At 45.0% G+C, this 16,062-nt stretch overlaps 1 protein-coding gene across 1 annotated transcript in view; it reads left to right on the forward strand.

Annotated features, from left to right (window-relative positions):
- LOC140207889 (uncharacterized) overlaps window positions 1-2,928 on the forward strand; it is a 28,578-nt gene extending 25,650 nt beyond the window's left edge. The window contains exon 4 of the mRNA XM_072276433.1: window positions 1,684-2,928. Coding sequence (XP_072132534.1) covers window positions 1,684-2,928 — 1,245 coding nt within the window. The remainder of the gene's footprint in view (window positions 1-1,683) is intronic.
- Window positions 2,929-16,062: the final 13,134 nt, after the last annotated feature.

Raw genomic sequence — 16,062 nt, forward strand, 5'->3', positions numbered from 1 at the left:
CTAGAATTTTGAGTGCTACCAAGACTCATTAATGACTACAATATCATAATTCCACCCCCTGAGCTCAACTGACTTTGTTTTAGTCGTCTTCTGTTGGTTTCTAACAGCTTCCCAATAGTTTTTGCTCATTATTTTCCCTCTCTTTGGCTTTTATATTGGATTTGGCTTCTCATTTCAGCCACGGTTGTGTCCTCCTGCCTGTCCAATGCTTCCACTTCTTTGGGATGTATCGATCACTCAGCTTCTGAATTGCTCCCAGAAACACCAGCCATTGCTGCTCCATTGTCACTCCTACCTTTTCCCTTCCAAACAAGTTTGGCCAGCTTCTCTGTCATAGAAACATGGAGAAGATCAGTATGGAAACAGGCCATTTGGCCCATCTAGTCAATGCCGAAAAAGCATTTAAGCTGTTTAATGCAACGACCTGCACCGGGACCATTGCCCTCCGTACCCCCACCATCCAGGATCCCATCCAACCTTCTTTTAAATTTTTCAACTGAGCTCACATTCACCACTTGTGCTGGCATTTCATTCCACGCTCTCATGACCATTTCAGTAAAGAGCTTTTCCAAATGTTCCCGTTAAATTTTCAACTTCCCCACTTACCCATGAATCGGGTTGTCATCCCACCCAACCGCAGTGGAAAAAGCTGCTTGCATTTACCCTATCTATACCTGCATAATTTTGTATACTTCTAACAAATCCTCAAAGCTATGTATAATTTCCTCATTTATGTTTAGAGCCTTTTTTTGGTGTATAAGATGTTGAGGAGCATTGTTCGTGTGGACAGCCAGAAGTTTTTTTTTTTTCACAGGGCTGAAATGGCTAACACGAGGGGCATAATTTTTAGTTGCTTGGAAATAGATACTGAGGGGATGTCAGGGGTAACTTTTTTAGACAGAGAGTGGTGGGTGTGTGGAATTCACTGCTGGCTGTTCGTGTGAGAGTGTTTCAGTTACTGTGGGGCCAGGCACCCATGCCGTTCAGTGGGAACAGGGAATAATACCAATGGAGAGAGTCAAACTGAGCCAGGTCACAGATTGGAGATGGCAGAAATGCCCCATTCTCATAGAGACAGGAAGAGCATCAGAGAGTTTGATGGCCATTCCAGAAACCAGCACTGTGCCCAGTTAGAAGATGATATCTCTCTCCAACTTGGGTTAAACTTCACTGTAACAATGTGATGCCAGATCAGACCTTGGCAACTCAAGTGATCGCATCTGAAATATTGTCCTACAACCATTGATGGATTTTGTAAATCTTTTTACAGGTTAAAAATGACAAGGAATTTATCTACGGGAACCTCGAACAAAACACACCAGTTTTGCTGTCTCTGTCCAGATATTTAAGAAGTGGAGCAAGGGATTCACTCGATCATCCTTCCTGCTCAGACTGTGCGGAGGGATTACTCAATTATCTGACCGACTGGCATGCCTGTCATTTGACACAGCGGGGAACTCATTCATCTGTTCAGACATTGGGAATAGATTCAATCAGCAAGTTCACTCTGGGACAAGGCCATTCACCTGTTCTGTGTGTGAGAAGGGATTCAGTCAGTCTTCCCACCTGTGGACGCACCAGTCAGTTCACGGTGGGTAGAGGCTGGTTGTCTGCTGAATTTGTGGTGAAGGATTCACTTGGTCATCTGACCTAATGGCTCACCAGCGAGTTCACACTGGACAGAGGCCATTCACCTGCTCAGACTGTGGGAAGGGATTCACTTCGTCACCTCAGTTACTGAGACACCAGTCAGTTCACACCGGAGAGAGGCTGTTCACCTGCTCAGACTGTGGGAAGGGATTCACTCAGTCATCTCAGTTACTGAGACACCAGTCAGTTCACACCGGAGAGAGGCCATTCACCTGCTCAGACTGTGGGAAGGGATTCACTTGCTCAACCAAACTGAAGTTACATCAGCGAATTCACACTGGAGAGAGGCCATTCTCCTGCTCATTGTGTGGGAAGGGATTCACACAGTTAGCTAGCCTACAAGCACACCAGTCAGTTCACACTGGGGACAGGCCGTTCACCTGCTCAGACTGTGGGAAGGGATTCACTTTGTCATCTCAGTTACTGAGACACCAGTCAGTTCACACTGGGGACAGGCCGTTCACCTGCTCAGACTGTGGGAAGGGATTCACTCGGTCATCTCAACTGAAGGTACATCAGCGAGTTCACACAGGGGAGAGGCCATTCACCTGCTCAGACTGTGGGAAGGGATTTGCTGAATCATCTCAACTGAAGGTACATCAGCGAGTTCACACTGGAGAGAGGCCATTCTCCTGCCCAGACTGTGGGAAGGGATTTGCACAGTTATCTGGCCTACAAGTACACCAGTCAGTTCACACTGGGGAGAGGCCGTTCATCTGCTCAGACTGTGCGAAAGGATTCACTTGGTCATCACAACTGAAGGTACATCAACGAGTTCACACTGGAGAAAAGCCTTTCACCTGCTCAGACTGTGGGAAGGGATTCATTTCATCATCTCAACTGAAGGTACATCAGCGAGTTCACACAGGGGAGAGGCCATTCACCTGCTCAGTCTGTAGGAAGGGATTTATTAGGTCATTTAATCTGAAGCTGCATCAACGAGTTCACACTGGAGAGAGGCCATTCACCTGCTCAGACTGTGGTAAGGGATTCACTCAGTCATCTCAACTGATGGTACATCAGCGAGTTCACACAGGGGAGAGGCCGTTCGCCTGCTCATTCTGTGGGAAGGGATTCATTAGGTCATTTAATCTGAAGCTACATCATCGAGTTCACACTGGTGAAAAGCCTTTCACCTGCTCAGTCTGCGGGAAAGCATTCACTCAGTCATCTCATCTACTGAGACACCAGAGAATTCACACTGGAGAGAGGCCGATCACCTGCTCAGACATTGGGAAGAGATTCTCTCAACCAAATCAACCAAATGTGCATCATTAAGTTCACACTGAGGAGAGGCCGTTCACCTGCTGTGAATGTGGGAAGGGATTCATTCAGTTATCTATCGGTTGGCTAGCAGGTTAATATAGGGGGTAATTGCCCCCCAGCCCAGCCAAACTTAAGAAATCTCGTTTGGGTGTATGCTGCGCGATGTGTCCCCTGTTACAAATCAGTACCCCGAAATAACAAACAGTACACAATATGTGATTAAATGATTGAGCCTTATAATTCTTACTTTGACTATAGGGTTAGTAAAGAAAATAAAACAAAAAAAAAGCAAAAGGGTCCATTCTCTCTGTTCGCATCTTTTTATCTACCCCTGGCAAAAGACCGAACTCCAAAACCCTGTTATCTCTAGTCATAACCTAAGCATTGCTGCTACAGAGAAACCATTACCTCAGCAGTGAAACATTGCTGAGAGGCCGTTACTTTAACAGTGAAACCCTACTACGTGTTACACTTGTGACACACTACCGGGTTCACACCGGGGAGAAAGTTTCAATAAGCTGCATGCTGTATATTTGTCCATCACCGTTGCTGAATGCAATTTCGAGAGTGACTGTTGGAGCTGAGCTCTGCAATTATTGCTGCTGCTCCCCACACCCAGTTCTGCACCCTGGTCACTGGGTATGGGAGGAGTTTCTTCTGCTGCATATTCACCTTTAATGGGACTGGAGTTTAATATTCTGGATCTGAGACAAACAAATCAGTTCTATTTTAAACACTGTCTTTGGTACTAGTGAATTTATAACACACCTAGTGTACAATAGAGAGTCAACTCAGGACGGCTGGACCCTGCCAGTGATTCTGTTCCACAACGGTCCTTTTAAATCCTCCCCTGCTGTTCCCCTCTCACTCTCCCTGTGGTGATGAGTTCCAAACAGTCATCACTCTGTGGGTGAAGAGGTTTCCCTTGAATTTTCTGCAGACTGAAGAAGTCAATCTGACTGCAGTTCTGTCTGAGATGTTCTTCGTCCCTCTAATCTCTCTGCTGAGGAAGAATAACATTGGTAGTTAACCTCCTTAATCATGGCTGATTTCCACATCATGGGTCATTTTCCCTGCTTCTAAAGGGTTGTTAGAAAACACCACTGTCCTCTAAAGTTTGAAAGCAGAATGGGAAACCATTGGTTGGATGTTCAACAAAGCAGGGTCAGAAACCAGAGGCGGGTCTGCACAGGGCAGAGTTTGGGGCTCTAGACGATGGTCGGGGTAAGAACGTATGATGAGGAGAAGGGAATTAGCAGCGGGGCGTGGCAACGTATGTCAGAGGAGCAACATTTGGAAGCTGATTGACAGAGAAAACAATTTGGTTGTCTGACTGATGACACAAGCAATGCCTGTTGTGAGGTGCTCCTTTGTTCGAGGAACATGTGTGTGTTGGGATGGTTATATCTATTGAGGGAGTTGTTCCTGCTTGTTTATCCTGTAATATTATATCCGGGTGGTTATTATGGATTGTCCTATATGTAACAATGTATTTATTATCATAAAATTTGTAAGATTTTGACTCTAAAGCTGAACCAGGCTTGAATTTATGGTGCCTTAATGAAGTTTAGGTGGTCATTCATGAGTTTGTATTTTAAAGCAAGACTTTGGTGAATGATGTTTGCCACTTGATTTTACCTTTGTAAGTAATCAGATTGAGTTAAACTGCTGCAGGATTCTGGAATGTGTCGGATTGTGTCTGGTTTCTCTTGGCATTTTCTGCATTTATTGCCTTGTCTGTTTGTCTTTTATGTAGTTTTGATATATATGTGGTATATGGCATGGTGGTTAAGGCATCGGTCTAGTGATCTGAAGGTGGCTAGTTCGAGCCTCATATGGGCAGCGTGTTGTGTCCTTGAGCAAGGCACTTAACCACACATTGCTCTGCGGCGACACTGGTGCCAAGCTGTATGAGTCCTAGTGCCCTTCCCTTAGACAACATCAGGGGCGTGGAGAGGGGAGACTTGCAGCATGGGCAACTGCCGGTCTTCCATACAACCTTGCCCATGCAGCAGTCATCATCGAAAATTAATGGACAGCCGAAGATTTTTTTTTAATGTTTGAGAATGTTAACCACCTTGACCTGTATTTCCCCAAGGAAACCCTGTTTCTGGGAAGAGGTCTCCAACTCTGAGTCGGGCTCTCTATACTTCCTTGTCACCAGCTAATCTGCTGAGATCATTGAGATGCCTCCCATGGAGGGTCATACTCATTCCACCGGTTAACGTGCTCTTCCATAGTGATGATTCATTTTTCTGAGTTGGCCTCTCATTTAAGTTTTCTGGTCTGTATTTCTTCTCAGAATTGCATATACCTGCATGGAGTGCTGAATCCTTTTTATTTTGTATGAAAATATATACTTTAGAAATATTATCAGGTAGTTGGTTGATTTTTTTAAATGTCTGTTACAGCTCTTCCTCCTTCTGATCTACTACTGTACAGAGTCTTGTCATCTTCAGAAGTTTTCGGATGACTCTGCCATAGTTGGATGCAACAGCAAGGGAGATGAGGCTGAGTACAGGGCTACGGTAGAAAGATTTGTCACACGGTGTGAGCAGAATTATCTGCAGCTTAATGTGAAAAAGACTAAGGAGCTGGTGGTAGACCTGAGGAGAGCTAAGGCACCGGTGACCCCTGTTTCCATCCAGGGGGTCAGTGTGGACATGGTGGAGGATTACAAATACCTGGGGATATGAATTGACAATAAACTGGACTGGTCAAAGAACACTGAGGCTGTCTACAAGAAGGGTCAGAGCCGCCTCTATTTCCTGAGGAGACTGAGGTCCTTTAACATCTGCCGGACGATGCTGAGGATGTTCTACGAGTCTGTGGTGGCCAGTGCTAACATGTTTGCTGTTGTGTGCTGGGGCAGCAGGCTGAGGGTAGCAGACACCAACAGAATCAACAAACTCATCCGTAAGGCCAGTGATGTTGTGGGGATGGAACTGGACTCTCTCACGGTGGTGTCTGAAAGGAGGATGCTGTGCAAGTTGCATTTCATCTTGGTCAATGTCTCCCATCCAGTACATAATGGACTGGGTGGGCACAGGAGTGCATTCAGCCAGAGACTCATTCCACCGAGATGCAACACAGAGCTCCATAGGAAGTCATTCCTGCCTGTGGTCATCAAACTTCACAACTCCTCCCTTGGAGGGTCAGACACTCTGAGCCAATAGGCTGGTCCTGGACTTATTTCCTGGCATAATTTAAATATTACTATTTAATTATTTACGGTTTTATATTGCTGTATTTATACTCTATTCTTGGTTGGGGCAACTGTAACGAAAATCAATTTCCCTCAGGATCAATAAAGTATGACTATGACTATGACTATGATCTCAGTGGTATTAATCTAAATGTGTTTGAGTGTGAATAGTCTTTTCTAAATATGTCATTTAAGTTCTTATTTTTATTTGTGAAGTTTCCAGATTGGAATGGGACCAAGATATTTTGCTGAAAGAAAACGCTAATAATGGGTATAACAAAGATGTATATTGCCTTTGTTATATTTGCTATGCCATGGAGATCAGCTTGGGAAATCTTATTAAGCCCTGAAGTTAATTTTGTCTTTTTTTTCGTTTTCGCGGTATTTTCTTTTTCTTTGCCTGTTTATATTACAGATGCCTGGGCCAAAACGGTGATTCCCATCGATAGATGCTGCCTGACCTGCTGAGCTCCTCCAGCACATTGTGAGTATGGCTTAAGACTTCCAGCATCTGCAGTATCTCTTGTGTCCCATATTCTTGTATGTTTCCAAAAAGGACATGCAGGTAGGCAGAGAGGGTGCTGTGGCTCTGTTGGTAAAAAAGTTAAATCAAATCATCAGAAAGTTAACATGGTGTTGGAATGTGTTGAGTCAACGTGGATAGAACTAAGGAATAGCAAGAGTGAAAAGATCTTGATTTTTTGGGAGACCCCCAAACAGTAGTAAGTATATTGTCTGCAAATTAGAACGGGAGAAATAAGTGCATGACAAAACAGCAATGTTACAAGAGTCATGGGAGATAGTCAGCAGATATATTGGGAAAATCAGGTCGGCGCAGGATCCCCAGAGGGGGTTTCCTAGAATGCCCACAAGATGGCTTTTTAGAGCAACTCCTGGTTGAGCCCAGCTGGGGATCAGCTATTCTCAAATGGGTGTTGTGCAATGAACAAGAATTAATTAGCACACTTAAGGCGAAGAACCACAGGGACAAGTGATCCTAAAATATGGGAATTCATCCTGAAATGTGAGAAGGAGAAGCTAAAGTGAGATGTGTCAGTATAACCGTAGAATAAAGAGAATTACAGAGAGAAGAATTGTCCATTTTTTTCAGAAAAGAACACTGGCAGGGATGATGACAGAATGGCTGGAATTTCTGGAAGCAATCCGGAAGGCACAGGATAAACCATATGTACCAAAGAGGAAGAAGTGTTCTAAAGACAAAATGATACAATTGTGGCCAAAGAGAAGGCAAAGCTAACATAAGAGCCAAAAAAGAAGGCATATAACAGACCAAGCAACGGTGGGAAGTTAGTTACCACACCCCATTTCTGTAAACCCCCCGACCTCTACAGCACTCACCATCTCTGCAAAACTCTCCACCATCCACCCTGGTGCATTCAGGCGACAGCTGACCCGAGAAAGACACTGCCCGTGGCGGATAGCAGGGCTTATAAAACACCCTCACGATTTTTGTTTATAAACCTACCTATTTGCACGGATATCTTGACTAAACCTCCTTGCACCTTGACACCTGTAAAAAAGCTATTTCTTTTCCTCAGTTCCTTTGTCTTCGCCACATTTGTTGACAGGATGAGGTTTTCCTTTCTGGGTCGTCAGAGATGTCCTCCTTCTTCAAAGAATACATTTTCCCTTCCACCACCATTGATGCCTACCTCACACCTCCACAATTTTTCTTATCTTCAATCATCAAACACATCTTTTCCTACACCCCGCCACAACTCTCTGCTTTCCTTGTCCATTCGTCTCCCCCCACTAATCTATTTCCTGGAATGTATGCTTGCAAAGCGGGGGAAGTGCTACACGTTCCTAGTTACCTCTTCCTTCAGCACCATTCAGGATCACCAACAGTCTGTCCAGGTGAGGAACACTTCGCCTGTGGGTCTGCCAGGTTCACCTACTGTACCCAGAACTCCCAGTGCAGCCGTCTGTACCTCAGTGGAAAACCTCCTTGTCAAGCACATTCATTCCGTCCACAATAAAACGTATTTCCCGGTGGTTAGTCCACTCTCCCTTCCCATTCCAACATGCCGGATCATTGTTGGACTGACGCGATGATAGCATTCCCAGGTTGGAGGAGCAGCACCTCATAATACATCTGTGTAGCTTCCAAGCTGACGGCATGAACATCGATATCTTTAACTTCTACCTCCACTTTTACTTCCATCCACACCCTGCCCTCTCGGTTCTGTCTCCCCTCTTACCTCCTCTCTTGCCCACTGCCGATCATCTCCCTATGATGCCTCCTTTCCATCCTTTTCTCCCATGGTCCGCTCTCGCCTCCTCTCAGATTCCTTAATTTCAGCCTTTTGCATATTCTGCCTACCACCTCACTCCTTCTCACTTCATCTCCCCGTTTCCCCACCCACTCACCTTCACTCTTATCTGGCTTCACCTATCATCTGCCAGCTTGTTCTCCTTCTTCTCCGCCCAACGTCTTATTCTGCACACCCCCACCCCTTCCCTTCCATTTCCCAGGAAGAGTCTTCGCAAGAAATGTCTGCTATGCTTCTCCCCTCCCTCTATGGATGCTACCTGACCTCCTCAGTTCCAGCAACAATTTGTGTATGTTACTCTGCATTTCCAGCATTTGCAGAATCTCATCGGGACAGAGTGGAGAGTGCAGAAACTACATCGGGTCTCACTAATGTAGAGGAGGCCACACCGGGAGAACAGAAAACAGTAGATGACCCCAACAGGCACGAAGGTGAAGAGTTGCCTCACACGGAAGGACTGTTTGGGACCCTGAGTAGTGGTGAGGAGAGCGGTTTGGGGCAGGTGTAGCGTTTCAGCCACTTGCAGGGTTGACTTCCAGCCCCTACAACCCTTCTTATCGCTGTAAACCTCTCCCTTTTGTGGACAACACTGCCACCCGGTGGTGATAACAGGCCCTCGTGATTTCTGGACACCGCTGTCACCAGCTTCTGCTCTGCCATATTAATGGTGAGAGAGAGAAATCTGATATTGCAGCCTGCTGAAATGTCCTTTCTTTTCAAATCTTTTTACTGTTATATTATACAAAAGAAATAACACCAGTACATCGAAGAAACAACACTTACAATGTCTCAAAGAAAAAAGACATTATTTTAAAGATTGAAAACAAAACGTTATAATAAAAAAGCACTACTAAACAGAAAAAGTGTGTGGGGGGGGGGACCCATTAGGTGTACAACCCGGAGACAGGCGTCATACAAAAAGTTTCTAAAAATAAACATCAAACCGCCAGCAAGAAAGAAAAATATACCAGAAAATTTACAGTTAGACTGTGGAGACAATCTAACAATCAGCTCAAATGATAATAACGAGCAAACGAGCCCCATCTTTTCTCAAAATCAAATAAAGATTCAAATGCTCGACTTCTAATTTTCTCCAAACTAAGACATAGCATCACTTGAGAGAACCATTGCGACAAAGTGGGAGCTGATGTATCCTTCCACTTCAACAAAATGGCCCTCCTAGCTATCAATGTAACAAATGCAATAACATGTTGGTCAGACACAGAAATACCATGACTATTTTGAGGAATTACTCCGAAAAGCACAGTTAATTTATTACGTTGTAGATTAATTTTAAGTGCTTTAGAAATTGTTGAAAAAAACTGACTTCCAGAACTGTTCTAATATATAACAAGACCAAAGCATATGTGTCAGTGTAACTATCTCAGATTTACATCTGTCACAATAACAATCAAGATTAGAAAATATTTCAGAGAGTCTCTCCTTCGTCAAATGGTAATGATGTACAATATTAAATTGAATCAATGAATGACTTGCACAAATCGAAGAAGAGTTAACCAACTTCAAAATTCGCGTCCAATCGTCCATCATAAAAGTCAAATTGTGTTCTTTTTCCCAATCCTGTTTAATCTTAGATAAAGGACGCTTATCCCATTGTAATAATAAGTCATAAATTATTTCAATAAAACCCTTCGTCGAAGGGTTCATACTCATAATAGCATCTAACACGTCAGTCTCCAATATATAAGGAAATGTTTATTCAAGATTCGAGGTTGTTTAATGTTATTTCCAGCAAACAAGTGTAAATTAGATCAAAATAATTATTACTCTGGCTCCGGTGCAGCAAAATAAAACACAATAATAAAAATATATATCCACAGCTTATACACTGCAGATGGACTGTATGTCCATAAAGTGACACGAGGCACACGATGCCTGTCCATAAGTGGACTGACAGGAAATGATAAACTAGCGGTTTAGCGGTATGGAAGGGTGTATCAGTGGGTGGAGTTGTTGATCAGCCTTATTGCTTGGGGAAATTAGGTGTTTCAGAGTTGGTAGTCCTGATGTTCATGCTATGTAGTCTCCTCCCTGATGGTCACGGCACAAGCTGTCCATGAGCTGGGAGGGTGGAGGTAGATTGTGGAAATCAGGCTGGTGTTTGTTCTTGAGGGGGAATTTGGAGAATACCAATGAAATGGCTTTTTAGGACAGCCAGTGGTTGTGCCACGATGGGAAATGTAATTCTGGATTGGGTGTTGTGCAATGAATCAAATTTGATTTGGGAGTTCAAGGTAAGGGAACGCTGAGGAGTCAGTCATCTCAATATGATAGAATTCACCCTGCAGTTTGAGAGGCAAAGCTACAAAAAGATTCATCATGATTAGTGGGGTAAGATGAACTGCAGATTCACGAGAGAGGAGCTCACCAAAGTTGATTGGAAGGAGACACCAACGGTAGAATCCCCTTATCTCAGAACAGATGTGCTGGATTTGAAGAGGGTCCAGAAGACGTTCATGCGAGTGATTCCAGGACTGACAGAGTTAAAGCACAAGGAGTATTTGATGTCTCTGGGCCTGTTCCCGCTCGAGTTTAATGAGGTGGGGTGGGGGGGCTGGGGGGTGGTTCTCGAATATTGAAAAGCAGAGACAGAATGGATGTGGAGAGGATATTTCCTATGGTGGGGGAGTCTAGGACCAGAGGACACAGATAGAGTGGATGTGGAGAGGATGTTTCCTGTAGTGGGGGAGTCTAGGACCAGAGGACACAGACAGAGTGGATGTGGAGAGGATGTTTCCTGTAGTGGGGGAGTCTAGAACCAGAGGACACAGATAGAGTGGATGTGGAGAGTATGTTTCCTGTAGTGGGGGAGTCTAGGACCAGAGGACACAGATAGATAGAATGGATATGGAGAGGATATTTCCTATGGTGGGGGAGTCTAGGACCAGAGGACACAGATAGAGTGGATATGGAGAGGATATTTCCTATGATGGGGGAGTCTAGGACCAGAGGACACAAACAGAGTGGATGAGGAGAGGATGTTTCCTACAGTGCAGAGTCCAGGATCAGGGGGACCACCTTCAGAATAGAGGGACCTCAATTTAGAACATGAGGAGGAATTCTCCTGCTGAATCTAATGATCGTGGCTGCTCTATTCTCCTGTGCCCATTCCCCCAGCTATCTGAAATGATTACTTATCTCCACCTTAAATATACCCAGCCAAGTGTCCTTCACACCCTGGGGGCAAAAAACCCCAAAGATTGTATACTCAGCTAGATAGATAGATAGACACATCACTGATCCCAAAACAAGTTATATGGAAGATGTAGAATTTCTGAAATTTCCATTCACCTCCAGTTAAAATGAGCGGCCCTTATCGATTCCTGTGGTGGCTCTCTCACCAAGAGAGATGTCAAACCTCTTTCCCTCATTTATCCTCCCCGTCTCCATCCCTGGTTTCTATCCCAGTTTAACTCCCCCCTTCCTCTCCCTCCACTATTCCTTCCCCCCTCTCCTTCGTCACTCTCTTTCTCCCACGCCTCTTTTTCCCCGTCTCTTGCTCCCCGTTCATTTCTCACTCACGTCCACCTCATTTCCCGCTGTTCTCTTCCCTCCCTGTCGTCCCACCTCTCTCCTATCCCTGTTTCTCACCTCCGCCTCTCCACTCCCATCTCTCCTCAGTCTCTGCCGCTGACCTAGTCGCTCTCTCCCCAAGTCTCTCTCTCCCTCCCTAGTCTCCCAATCTTCCTCTACCACCACTCATCCTGTCTTTCTGTGGTTCTGCTATCCTCTCTCTCACTCCTCTCTCCCCCTCCCTAAGGATATATTTTCATCAAGGAAAACGGCAATCAACACTCAGTGTGGCCATGTGCTATTCTGTTAAGAAATACACACCACTGAACAGAAATGAAAGATCAGTCCAGAAATATGAAAAAAAACATCACCATTAGGCAGTGATTCTCATTGTGGGAGGTTACGTGTCCCGAGGGGGCTTTAGGGGCAAAAAACAGTGGTCGGGAGGGTTCGAGATTCACTGCAGGAAGAATGTGGATACAATAGAGAGAGTGCAGAGGAGATTTACAAGGTCATTGCCTTGACTGGAGAGCGTGCCGAATGAAAATGGTTTTAGTGTACTTGGCCTTTTCTCCTTGGAGTGACAGAGGATGAGAGGTGACCTGATAGAGGTGTATAAGATGATGAGAGGCATTGATCGTGTGGATAGCCAGAGGCTTTTTCTCAAGGCTGAAATGGCTAACACAAGGCGCGTAGTTTTAAGGTGCTTCGAAATAGATATCGAGGGGTTGTCAGCGGTAAGTTTGTCACGCAGAGAGTGGTGTGTCTGTGTAATGCACTGCCGGCGGCGGTGGTGGAAGCAGATACAATAGGGTCTTTTAAGAGCCTCTTAGATAAGTACATAGAGCTCAGAAAAAGTAGAGCGCTATGAACTAGGGAAATTCCAGGCAAATTCTAGAGTAAGACACATGGGCGCCCCAACATTGTGGGCTGAAGGGATAGAGCTAAGAGCCGGAAAATTAATTGGGAAAACGGTTACAAGGCTGGAGAAGGGATAGTATTATGGGATGGGAAGCCTGGGGAGAAAAAAAGAAAAGTGGGGGAGGGGAGCCTGGAGGGTGGAGAGCAGGTAAGGAGTTATAGTGAGAGGGACAGAGGGAGAAAAAAGGGGAGGGAATAAAAATTAAAATATATATTCTTCCGTTACATTTTTGTCTAATGTGACGCACAAGTGCAAGGTTTACTGTAAGTCCTGAGTTAGTCCTGACGATGGGTCTCGGCCTGAAACGTCGACTGTACCTCTTCCAAGAGATGCTGCCTGGCCTGCTGCGTTCACCAGCAACTTTGATGTGTGTTGCTATTTACCACAGCAGACTGAACAGCAGCTGTCCATCAAGTAACGCCGCCCTTGGTCACCATGGCAACCGACGAGCTTCTCTCTCTCTCTCTCTCTCTCTCTCTCTCTCTCTCTCTCTCTCTCTCTCTCTCTCTCTCTCTCTCTCTCTCTCTCTCTCTCTCTCTCTCTCTCTCTCTCTCTCTCTCTCTCTCTCTCTCTCTCTCTCTCTCTCTCCTCTCTCTCTCTCTCTCTCTCTCTCTCTCTCTCTCTCCTCTCTCCCTCTCTCCCTCTCTCCCTCTCTCCCTCTCTCCCTCTCTCCCTCTCTCCCTCTCTCCCTCTCTCCCTCTCTCCCTCTCTGTTTCCATGGCAAACCACAAGCTGACAGCAGTAGTCGGTGTCGTTGTAAAAGTGTAAACAGGAGCTGAAAGGCAGACTCCACCCCTCTCTCAGCAGAAATCCAAAAGTTAGTCTCAGTTCTCTCCTGTGCCTTAAAGTGACAGTCCACGGCAAAAAGGCACTCTGAGGGTACATAACAGAAAAAACCGCGGCGGAGAGTAGAGGAAGGTTTGAAACAGAAGAAACCTAGTGACAAAGAGGTCACTGTTTGGACTCTCTCTCGCTCTCTAAGTAGTCCACGAGGATGAGTTTGAGTTCCATTCGAAAACGAAGGTGTGACTGTCACGTAGTTAATCCACAGGAGAGGGTCCTCTGGTGAGGGGAAACCTTTGTGACTACCACTTGTGTGTTACCCTTGTCTGGGTGTGGTAGTTCACTGAAGAAAGACACCCCTGTGGCAAATCACTGTTGGAGTTATTTCGTATGTCGTGGAACTGGATAAGTGGCAATCACATTGTGTGTTTGGGGCAACCTTGTGGAATCTACTGGTGTGTCGACCATTGCCTGGGTGGTGGTTCCCCAGAACAGAGTTCCCTTTGTGATAAGCTACTGTTGGTGATAATCCATACGCGGATTCTGTTTCAGTATCCTGTGGCCACCACTTTGGGATGACCCGTAGCTGAATCCGGGTGTGGTACCACTTTCGTTGAAAGGATATTTGTTGAAGATCACTGACGGTGATACTTCGTGTGTGGAGTGGAACAACTTCGGAGATAAAACCTACTACTATTGTTATCTTGTATTGTTGTCCTGGAATCTGTGGTATATCGACATAATTGCCTTCTCACAACATTCTCACAAACATCTTGCATTAATTAACCTGACATTGAACTGAACTATCTTACATTCCATCATAAGACTGTATCCAATTACCTCCTAAGCTGGAAGAAGCTTGGCTTTTATATATTCCCACACTTATATATGCATGACTTTGCTAACCTGTTTGATTTATCTGGTTATATATTACTGATATTACTATTTTGCGTAGTTACTAATAATATATATATATGTGTGTGTGTGTATATATATATATAAGGCATCCATTAGTCTTGCAAGACCATGGATCTGCGCCTGGAAAGTCTTCACTCTCCAGGGCGCAGGCCTGGGCAAGGTTGTATGAAAGACTGACAGTTGCCAATGCTGCAAGTCTCCCCTTTTCACAACACCGATGTTGTCCAAGGGAAGGGCATTAGCACCCATACAGCTTGGCACCAGTGTCGTCACAGAGCTCTGTGTAATTAAGTGCCTTGCTCAACGACACAACATGCTGCCTCGGCTGGGGCTCGAACTCGTGACCTTCAGGTCGCTAGTCCAATGCCTTAACCACTTGGCCACGTGCCCACACTAATAGAAGTAGCATTAGTTAAAAACAATACCAGACTCCAGGTGTTTTTGCATTGCTGCTGGTTCTTTAACCCGTTACGGGGACATAACAGAATTCGGAGACTAAAGATAAATTAAGTCAAAGGCAGGATAGCTCCTTACAGGGAAATCTTGCTTGACAAATCTGTTAGAGTTCTTCGAGGAAGTCATAAGCAGGATGGACAAAGAGAGACAGTGGATATCATTCACTTGGATTTTCAGAAGGCATCTGATAAGGTGTCACACATGAGACTGCTTAACAGGATAATAATCAGAAGAAATACTGGCATGGATAGAGGAATGGCTGACAGCCAAGAGTGGGAATAAAAGGAGCCTTTTCTAGTTGGCTAGCAGTGACTAGTGGTCTTCAGGGGTCAGTATTCAGTCCGCTACTTTTCACATTGTTTGTCAGTAATTCGGATAATGGAATTGATGGCTTTGTGGCAAGGTTTGCAGATGATACAGAGATAGGTGGAGGCGTCGGTAGTGCTGAGGAAGTTTGTGATTGCAGCAGGGCACAGACAAATTTGAAGAATGGGCAAAAAGGTGGCAGATGAAATACAATATTGGATAATGCATTTTGGCAAAGGGAACAATAGTGAACTATTATCTGATTGGGGAGAAGGTTCAAACAACAGAAGTACAGAAGGAAATATGAGTCCTCGGGCAAGACTCCCAGAAGGTTAATTTACAGGTGGAGTCTGTGGTAAAGAAGGCAAATGCAATGCTGGCATTTATTGAAAGTGAAGTAGAAAATATAAGCAAGGAGATAATGCTGGTACATTACCAGACACTACTTAGGCTGCACTTAGAATATCTGGGACCCATATCTCGGAAAAGGTGTGTTGTCGTTGGAGAGAGTCCAGAGGATGTTCAAGAAGATGATTCCAGGAATGAAGTGGTTAAGATATGAGGAGCGTTTGCCAGCCTTGGGCCTGTATTCCTGCACTGACACATGTTTAATAAATGCGGGTGGGGCATGTTAAATCTCACTGAAACCCACCGAATGTGGGAAGGTCTAGATAGGGTGGATGAGGAGAGGACTTTTCGTATGGTGGGTGTAGCCATAACAGAGGGCA

The sequence above is a fragment of the Mobula birostris genome, chromosome 13 (genome assembly GCF_030028105.1).
Source record: "Mobula birostris isolate sMobBir1 chromosome 13, sMobBir1.hap1, whole genome shotgun sequence".
NCBI classification, from domain to species: Eukaryota; Metazoa; Chordata; class Chondrichthyes; order Myliobatiformes; family Myliobatidae; genus Mobula; species Mobula birostris.